Source organism: Brachionichthys hirsutus, chromosome 14 (genome assembly GCF_040956055.1).
Source record: "Brachionichthys hirsutus isolate HB-005 chromosome 14, CSIRO-AGI_Bhir_v1, whole genome shotgun sequence".
In the NCBI taxonomy this organism is placed as follows: domain Eukaryota; kingdom Metazoa; phylum Chordata; class Actinopteri; order Lophiiformes; family Brachionichthyidae; genus Brachionichthys; species Brachionichthys hirsutus.
The window spans coordinates 8,644,292-8,654,738 of NC_090910.1; the positions used below are offsets into that span (position 1 = coordinate 8,644,292).

Genomic DNA, 10,447 nt, shown 5'->3' on the forward strand with positions numbered 1-10,447 from the left:
TAATAAGAAGCAACGCGAATCTATATTAGATGATTTTGGGTGTTGTTTTATCTAACGGATTCGTAACCCATCGAGGCGTAAGGCAATATCGAATCAATAAAGCACTGGTTAGCAGGACGGCGACACTTTCCTAAGCTACATAGCTAAAGTCATAGCCGTCGTTGGGAAGCTAGTTAGCTATGCGTGGCTAACGTTAGCTCTGACGTACAAGCTTAACGACAACACAGTATTTTCTAAATGTTGCTGACGTCAAGTGTTGTATCTATCTCCGCGTATACGACCATGATATGTACACAGACAAATATACATATAAATACTAATATCTGACCTGTAGAAACGGGCTCTTAATCCCTTATTCGCTAGGCCACCGTTTGTACGACCGTCGCCGGTATAGTACTGCGCATGCGTGACAGTAAGCCGCGACTCCACTTGCCCCGCCCACACACCATGACGTCATAAGTAACAAAATAACTGCGCGCCACTGTATGTAATGTGTGACGCTGTCCACATACCCGAGATAAAGATAAAAAATGTCATATTTCAACAAATCCCAAGCTTTATTGAAAACACAGAATGAAATGAGTCACGAACAGAGGATTCATTCAATGGAAAACAAAATGCATGCCGAAGACAACTTCAAGGAAAGCCCCCCTCGAGTCGAGGCACTGGCAGGTACAGGTGTGAGTTGTGTTGCGATCAATGTACCAGCGATAGGCGGCCCTTTTCTGTCTTTCTTTCTTTCTTTTTTTAAGTGGACTGGACTCTCTGGCGCCAGCGCTCATCAGACAGACGCACCTGGACAGAGGCAACCTATACGGACACACACTCACCCAAACGCAGCCCATACGCCATGACCGGCAGATGCACCGTTCAGAATTCCGTTGCTCGAAGTGCATTGTTACTTTAGAAAAATATTCCAACAGTAACAATAACTTCTTCTTCTTCTTCTTTCTCTTTCGGCTTGTCCCGTCCAGGGGTCGCCAAGAGTAAATCAACTATAGTCGAATGCAGCATGCTTAATTCTGGCAACGTTTTACGTCGGATGCCGTTCCTGCCGCAACCCTCTGCATTTATCCGGGCTTGGGAGACACTACCCTGGCATATGAGGATGCATTAACGGTAACAATAGCAAATATCACATCCGACCTTTGAGATCAATATATTCTAAATAATCAGATAGATAAGCAGTTACGCATTGACAATCTGTGTCAAACAAACTGTATGTGTGTGTGTGTGTGTGTGTGTGTGTGTTTGTGTGTGCGTGCGTATGAATCCCGTCGGTCCCCTCAACATTTCAAAAGATCAAGTGCAGCCTGTCTGGGCAGCTGCTGGTCGACCTCCCGTTTCCCCTTCACACTTGTGTTAAACCTTCCCCTTGATAAGATCACTAATCGATCAGCGAACCCACAGCCTGCTCCAGTGCGGTTCTGATCTTCTGGGTCATTAAGGCGCCACACGACAGGCACCCGGTCCCAATTACAATATCGAGATGAAAGAAAACATTCGAAACTGATGTCTTTTTTTTTCTTCTTACCGACATCTGGCAAACACCTGCGTCCAGCCAGGAGGTTGAAAAGCCCCTTAAATACACCTCAGGCATCTACAAATATAAGCTCCTCCGACGCGCTCAAAGATCTGTGCCAAACTTTTCTCCGCAAAAATGACAACAATTCCAAAAGCAGTCGGAACGCCGAGCTCCGGCTGCTTCGACATATGGCACGACTACATGAACCTCGGCAAAGCGCTGCAGGGGACGCTGCGCGACAGGCGTCACCGGGACCAGGGGGACACCGAAGGGGCCGAGGAGGACGCGCCAGAACCGTGGATCCACATCCAAAGCGCGTCTAACCAAGAGGACAGCAAGATGTCCCCCGCAGAGACAACCAGCAGCATGTCAGACACCAGCAGCAGCAGCATCAGCAGCAGCAGCCTGAGCGGGACTTCCTCTGATCTCTGCCGCTTCTGTAAGCAGAACGGGGAGACTGCGAGGGTGTACCGGTCCCACAAGCTGAAGGCGGACGACGGGAGGGTCATCTGCCCCATCCTGTGGAACTACACGTGTCCGGTCTGCGGAGCCACCGGGGACCGCGCGCACACGCGCCGGTACTGCCCGCAGCTGCAGCGGCAGCGGCAGGAGGTCGAGAGGAAGCTGTCAGGGTCCCGGTAGGGCAGCTGGAAAAGAGACTCTGAACTAACTGTTGACAATTACCTAAATGTTTTGTTCATGTTTCCATAAAGTGTTAGATGTTTTCTACGCGGCGTTTGAAATGCAAAAGTTGCACGTTTGATATTGTTCTTGCGTTATTAATAGGCTGTGTTACTCTTATTCATATACAGCCAGTCTGTTCTGCAGCTACATTTAAAAGCTCAAATTGTTTTTGAAAGTTGTCAATATGATGTTGTGAATTTATACGTGGGGCCTTTAGTTGTTGTTTCCACTTATGCTCCCAGAAGAAGAGAACATGAAAGAAATAAGTATATATGGGAATTGTTTTTGTTCTAACTTTCCTTTATGGTTGAAAGCATGCAGGAAATCGGAGTTACTTGAGCTTAAATTTAAAGTTTTGTTGACATTTGGCAAAAACAAATGAAACAGAAAACTGCATTCTTAAATGTAAGATTTAAACAATCAGTAATAATACTATTATTAATGCTAAAAAAAAAATAATGATTGTTAAAACCAGTTTAATACTGCTTATATTTCTTGTATAGATTGTGCAGTATTTGTAAAGTACTTGTTAGTTTTAAATAAAGTTACAAAATCCACAGTGAATATTGATGCCTTATTATGAAACATCATTTATTTTGGCAAGCAAGAGGACCTCAAAATGCGGAGGCAAAGAAACGTTCAAAATCTTTAATAACGTAAAACAGACAACTCTCAGCATCTTTGGATCCGCTCTAATGAAGGAGCTACCCCAGTATATTTTAACATTCCAGTTTTATGATATTCCTGTAATGGGCAAGAAAAAATACCAGAACAGCTCCATGGTTTGAGAATGAGAATGAGAACTTTGTAGATATTTTTATATGCAGGCTAATCTTGCAGCCCATTAGAAACTGAGCTAATCAAAAATGATTGTTTTATTGATTTATATTTTCACGAGGGCCTATGTTTATATTTCTGCAACCTCAGTTGCAACAACTAACCTGTAGGGGGCACGGCAAGACCAAAAACCAACGGAAGTCCTCCGATGAACTTGAAAGGAGAAGAAGACGAAAAAGGAGCAGTAGAAGAAGAAAGTAGATTTGATGTTTTTGTGTCCCAAATTTGTTCTTAAAGGCAACAAATCCCCAGCAAATGCAGGTTTAAAAATCTGAAGGTTGCACATATGCATTAAAATGTATATATAATCAAGTCTGTGTTAAAAATTATAGACGAATATCGCGGGTTCGCATCTGGCAAAGTAGAAAAAGCGCTGCCTGAGAAAATAAACTCGGGGCGTATTTCCCTGAATGAACCAAGGCGCGCGGGACGTTTACAAATCTTTAGAGCGCCACTGTTTTCCTAACGTCCCCTCCGCCGTACTATCGAACTTGCTGAAATAGGTATTTCACCCGCTTTCAAGCAATACTATCTTATAACGTTAGTATCACGTTTAGAAAGTTGATTGGGAGAAAAAAAAGCATTCCTCGTGTGACTCGAATAAGAGCAGTGGAAAACAAAAGGATTAGCGTTAGCGTATATTAAATGTTAGCTTGAATGTTGATGCCGTAAACAGGCTGGTAGCGCGTTCGTCCGGAAGAAGGAGCTACGGAACCCAAATGGAAGCAGAGTACCCTACGTTGGTGAGTGAAATGCCTGTTTGTATTCTTTGGTCTTAATACGGAGAACGTAATAAGTAACGACGACGAAGAATTGCATTGTAGCATAGCCAATATGTTTGTTAGCCCCAATGCTACCGTCAGTAAATGATGCTAAGCTTCACTGTGTTGCAAATGCTCTGACGTAACTTCAATTGTGTCTTTTCACAGAGGAGACCCAAGAGGAAACTCTGCTACGCTAACTTAGGAAAAAAGGAGTGGTACGTCTGTTTAAGCCGGTTTCGTTGTGGAATACACAGTTCGTAAAACAAAAAAACATATTTATACGTATATGTGTGAATAATAATAATACTGCATATTATTTTTCTACTACATAATTTACTTTATGGGAATTTTAATGAAGAATAGTATTGCTGTTCTTTCAGTTATCATATTGGTCATTTGTGCTTTCAGTCCATCAACTCGGGGGCATGGAGTTGAACCAGCACTGTCATTGGGAGATATTGATAAGATGTTTGATGACTTGAGTGAGTTCAGTTTATTATTTCTGAACGTTTGACTTGCATTTATTTTACGATAACCTACTGTATATTTAATTAGTGTTTTCAGAGTCATCCTCCCATAGTAACAGTGAGTCACCTGCCGGTCCGCAACAGGAGGGACACCCAAGACAAAAAATGTCACGAAGCCAGAAGGTAACAACAACTGTACCCTTCTTCAACCGTGCAAGATTTAATGTCTTTAAATGTGATAGATCGTTACATGTATGCCGTTTAACTCTTTAGGATACTAAAGTAAATGTCCTACATCCTGCCACAAAGTCACCCAGTCTTTCACCAGGCATTGGTAAGAGACTCTGGGAAATAAATATTCAAACACATAAAATATTTTGTCAAAGTCCTGTGCAGTTTTTTTGTGTTGTAGAATTTGTTTCCTTGTTAAACTTTGTTGCAGATTTGGACTTTCAATTCAGTACACGTGGACCATTGAAGACATCCAGCCCTATTGAAACGAATATGACTCTTAAAGGTCCAGAAACACTGAACAGTGAAAAGCACAGTGTTAAGTCCCCAGCCCTCTTTGCTTGTGGAGATGGAGAAGACGAGGCGAAGATGGAGCGTGTTTACACTCAGAAACTCCAGTTCAATGGACAGAAGCAGTACGTATTCATTCATTTTAGCTGTGAAATAAGTCGTTTGTAATAAATTGTATCATTTTGTTACGATTGATCTTGCAGGAGAATCAAAAGTTCAGCATTAACGTTGGAAGCGAGTATATTTTTATTCATTAACCCGCCGTCTTTTTTTTCCTTTCCAGAAGTAAGGATTCCGAGTTGGACTTTCCTCCAAGAAATATTATTTTAAGTAAACATAAGATGTCCAGTCACGAGAAAAAGGTGGAGGGATCATGGTAAGACCATTTAAATTCTGATCTTAACCGTTAGTCTCACCTCCTGCACTCGCCCGTAGCGAGCTGGGATAGGCGCCAGCAACTCCCGTGACCCACAAAGCTGGATGTTTCCAGCCCCCAAATTCTCCTTCGTAAAGGATCGTAATGCAATACAATCAGTTGATCGCTGCAACGTTTCCTTGTTTTTGGTTCTGAAGGCAAGGCTTTATTTGCTTGGTTCCTGTGTTCATTACTTGATGCTCACGGTATAGATTTTCTAAAAGTGTGTGTGTTGTAAATGTATTTTTTTCTGCAGCAGAGAGAGTCACCCAGCCAAAGAAAAAGCGCCCAAAAATATCACATCTGATTTGAAGGACAACAAAAACGCACCAAGGTACGAAGTGATGGCTGATTACAGTCAAATAATCTCTTATGATTGATAATATTACATTTCATGTTTAATTTGATCCTAAAGGCATTATTTTCCAAGTTTAATTCTGTGGTAAAATAATGATATGCTTTCCATATGTATGATTTGTGGATATGAGGGTTATAGACGTCTAGAACATAAACTGTTATCAGCCTTTGATATATCTTGAGTCTCAATTTGAATTCATAACATGGAACAGCTTTCCACCGACATAAGTTGGACAAAATAACTGAAAATTAAAGGTTGTACAGATAATGCAGCTCGTGCAGTATTTAACACTTATGATGATGTTCAATATTGGAACTGAATTACTCAATCCATGATGCATTTATGTATTTTTCTTTTTGTTCATTCTAAGACGAGATCCACCAATGACAGCAGTGAGACCGGCGCCTGTCATCACCACTCCTAAGAAAAAGTCTGAAGGTGCGCTGAGGCAGCCAACAATGGCGTCCTCTTATGTGGAAAAGAGCACGACAACTTTCCTACAGAAGCTTAGAGAAGCATCACAGCCCAAACCTTCATGGTGAGCTGAGATAAGAGTTGAACATTGAATTGCTGAAGAGTCTCCTTATTAAAAGCCATAAACGACCAGAATATGTATTTCTGCATCATGGACATTAGAATAAATAAAGTATTTTTTCTTTTTTCTTTTTAAAGTTCCAGGAAGCCTCTGTCACCTGTGAAGGTGCCCGATCCCCCTGAGGATGATTTCCTGATTCTGGAGGATGATGCACCTACTTTTATTTCCATTCCAAGGAAATCTGCCATTAAAAAGAAGCCAATCAATACATCCAGTGCTGATAAAGACAGATCAACAGAAAAAGGGATGAAGGAAACCACATTGGAATCTGATCAGGCAGATGGTGAACCGGAGATTCAGAAAACGGAGAGGAAAAGGAAGAAAGTGGTGACCGGGCCCAAATATGAAATCGCTGAGTTTGGTTTTGAGGAGCTTCCTGCTGATGACTTAACGGAACAAGAGAAACCGAACAAGAAGAAGCGACTCAAGAAGATGGCATCTAAAAGTGACGAGGCGGAGGCTCCAACCGAAGACTCAGCCAGACGGGAAAGCGATGAAGAAAGAAATATTCTGAAAGTCAAAAAGAAAGCTCAGACCTCTTCTGACACGAAGACGTCAACGCTTTTAAAAGAGAGAATTAAGTCAGTAAAGGGGACCAGAAAAGTGATGCAGGAATGTTGTGCCGTAAAGGAGAAGGTGTCTGTTGAGCTCAGGAAGGAACATCAGGAGCCACGCAGAGAGGAACAAATAAATGAAACGGATAAACAGACGGACCAAATGGCCATTACTAAAGGGAGTTCATCTGAAGATGAGGAGGTTGTTGGAAGCAGGAAACCGAGGAAGCCTGGACGGTGGCGGTTGAGCGACCCTGAGACAGACGAGAAAACGGACGATTCTGAGCATCACCTGACTCTGAAGAAGTCAAAGCAGAACATAAAAGAGCCCAGAACAGGAATGCCATCAGCTGGAAAGAGGAAGAAGGACCGAGTTTCAAAGATGAGAAATCAGATGCCAACTGCACTGCCATCTCGTCAGAAAACGGATAAAGTCAAACGGAACAAAGTATTTGATGCAGTGGAGGCGGAATGGATCGAAGAGGAGCAGCAGGAGATCCAGGACCAGGAGCTGGAACATGTCCAGTCTAGCTCTTTGGTCCATGTACGTAGAGACGTCAGCCTCAACTCAGGTAAGGTAAACAATGAAGGAGGCACTCGGATGAAAAAGTACAAGATGACCACATTTTAAAAAGGTCTTACATTTAAAATCCTCAGGAGAACAACACAAGCAATGTCAGGAATATTTGCTTATGAAGGTAGATCTCTGGGAAAGCAAATGAGATTTAAACTGCCATGACGTGTTATCAATGTAGACAAATTGTTTTGATTGGTTGATTGAAGGTTTTTTTTTTTTTGACAATCTTTTGGCTCACAACAGGAAATTAAATTAAAGATTACCTGTGAAATGTAATTGATTAGAAACCTACAGTGGGCATATAATGAAAATACAGAAGTACAGTTTTAGGATGCTTGCAAGTCTTAGTCGTGTAAAGGTCAGGGTTTTCTGATTCAAATATAACCTGTGGACTAGTTTTCTGTTTTGTGACTGACTATGATGCACGTTTTACAGGGCATCAGTTATTTCCACAAGTATATCACAACGTCTCTCATGAAAAAATGTCTGGAGAACCGGCACAGGACATTCACAGTGGATCTGTGGAGGAGCCCCCGACAGGAAACCCAGAGAAACGTAGGAGGAAGCCTCCCAGTAGCTGGTGGAAGGTTAATGAAGTGCCTGAGGATGTGCAGATCACCTCCGTACAGACTCTGCAGCAGGAGCCCAAACCTCGTAAGGAAAGGAAGAAGAAAGCCCAACGGAGATCTTCAGGATTTGGGGCATCAAAAAAACGCAACATGGCAGCTTCTTTCAAACCAGCAGGGGGAGCTCTTGTGCCTCCACTGAAAGTGCAGCCATCGTCGGCAGCCAAAACTGTCGAGCGCGCTCTCGCTACCTGCAAAGACATTTTCCCTTCAGGCGCGGAAGCACCGACTGTTGTTGGCAGCAGAGAAGCTGGTCAGAAGAAAAAGCGTAGAGCTGCCGCGAGTCCTGCTGCGGAAGTCACCGTGATTGACTCCGGAGCGCCCGGCAGGGCCGAAGGCGACGCCGTGGACGCCGGTGAAGCGAAACGCCCACTCGACCACGGAGCGCCACGGAGCAGCAAGCGTCAGTCAGCTCACATGTAAGGAGGAGTCTGCCCATCACCGCCCCTCCTTATTGTCTGTGCATGTGTGTAAGAAAATCATTCTTCTGTTTCTGGCAGGTTGGACTCCCTGAAAAGTGGTCCATCCTCCATGATAGTGCTGGAACAGTACGAGGACCATGACGACTCGAGTACGCGCTAATCATATGTTTATAACTACTGTTATTCGTGTTATTACTCGTAGTGCTGATCGCATCGGTGGCAGTGGCAGGGCTCCCCCTGCTGTCTGACTGACACGAGCCCCGTGACGTCGTGCGTCTGTCAAATGGTGGAATGCTGATCTTTGTGGCTCGTTCTGCGTGTAAGAGAAACGATTGTTTTATCTGAACTTTGTTCCAGTTCTGCCATCCAGCGGAGTTAGTCCTGTTCTGTCTGCGTCTGATCTGTGTGCCGCTCCTCTCAAACCGCTGGTCCTGCAGTCGAAGGATAAGGCCAACCTGACGGAGTGGTTTAAGTGTCTCTGGCCAGTCGCTGCCAACAGTAAGAATGCCCCATTTAAAGGACACTGCTTTGAGTCATGGATGGGAGTTACAATGATTGTAGGTAGCTACACATGAGGGCAGGTTTACGGTTGAATTTCTGTCCGTTTACAGGTCGTGGGATTGAAAACATTTGTTAACCACTTATGTGGACAACGTTAATAATCAAATGATTCCTCTGAACGTCATCATTGTCACTGAGTGATTCCCCCTTGTTAATGTCATTGCAGAGGGTCCTGAGATCACCCCCGATCACTTCGATTGGTACTTCCATCAAGGAAGAGCGATTGGCTTCATGGTGGACCTGAACTGTGGCTCCATCTGTAATGGAAAAATGCTGCTGGGCTCCTACATGAAGAAGCCTCTGTGGGTGGATCACAGCGCGACAACAGTCAGTGCTCCGCTCGTTCTCGTTGCTATTGTTATCGCCGTGTCCTCTCGTATGTCGCAGATGTTTAAAAATGTATGTCTGTTATTCTGATTTAATAGGTTTTTAACATATCAACCAGCTCCGTGAGTGTGATCATTGACGGATGTGAGTCTCGATTTAACTCGGGACAGGCCTTTATGGTGTCATGTGGTAAGATTTTTATAATTACATACGAACCTTCTTCAATAATTGTTATTTTATTCTTTTTTTTTTTGCTGACTTTACTCTTTTTTCTTTACTTTTGACACAGGGCAAGCTTACAGCATCCAAAACATGATGTCAGACCCTGCAGTCATGTACTTCACCAGGATGTTTGTGGAGAGTTTGGAATGAAAGTTCTTTTCTTTTCTTTTCTTTTTTTTTTTAAATGAATAGAACATACCTGACATAATTTGGTATTTAAAGTGACTTTGTGTGTTTGAGGTGTAAACAGTAATGGTGTGGCAGTTTATAAACATGTATTTGTTGCTTGGTCATGCTAGTAATGGTGAAATGCAGGCAACACAGTTTGTAAATAAAGTTTTGATCTTTCTTGTTATCGTTAGCAGACTCCTATAATTGTACCTGTATTGTTATCCAGCCAGTTTTAATCAACATGCAAACTTTTTTTTTTTTTTGCTAAGCTGCTAAAATATTGCAGGCAAATTTGTTAATCGGAAGCTAATTAAAAATAAATATTTATGTAAATACTTCATTTGTAGAATACTTTCTTGATCCCAGATCAATAGAAGATTTAAATGCTTTATTGAGAGGGAATTGTTTAGTTCACACAAAGGCAAGAGAGATATTTTGTGATTAGTCCGTTTCAGCCCTTGGAACTGACCTCAGGGGTTAAATATGACTTCCTTCCTTTGTCCAGGCCCGACTCTAAACTTTGTTAGGAGTTATACTCGAGCCAATAAGCACAAGAGTGACTGAAAAACTCCTGACGATAAAGTTGTTGTGTGTTGCTCCGATACTCACCCCACTAGCGATCAATGATTTCTTTCAGATGCAGGCAAATTACGGGAAATGTGTTTTATTGTAACAGAAAAAATTAGGGTTGGCTTAGGTTTAGCTACACCTGGTGTCAAAACTATACAAGAGTGTTTGTCCGAATCCGATCAGAACTACATCAACAAATTGTAAAATCCTGTCATATATTTAGAACTCATCCATCAGGTTCAGGTCAGCA

General features: G+C 42.7%; 1 protein-coding gene across 1 annotated transcript; it reads left to right on the forward strand.

The window, feature by feature from the left end:
• The first annotated feature begins 1,660 nt into the window (after nt 1-1,660).
• Nucleotides 1,661-2,167, forward strand: LOC137904083 (nanos homolog 2-like). The gene has a single exon (XM_068748248.1). The coding sequence runs from the start codon at nt 1,661-1,663 to the stop codon at nt 2,165-2,167; it is 507 nt and encodes a 168-aa protein (XP_068604349.1).
• Nucleotides 2,168-10,447: the final 8,280 nt, after the last annotated feature.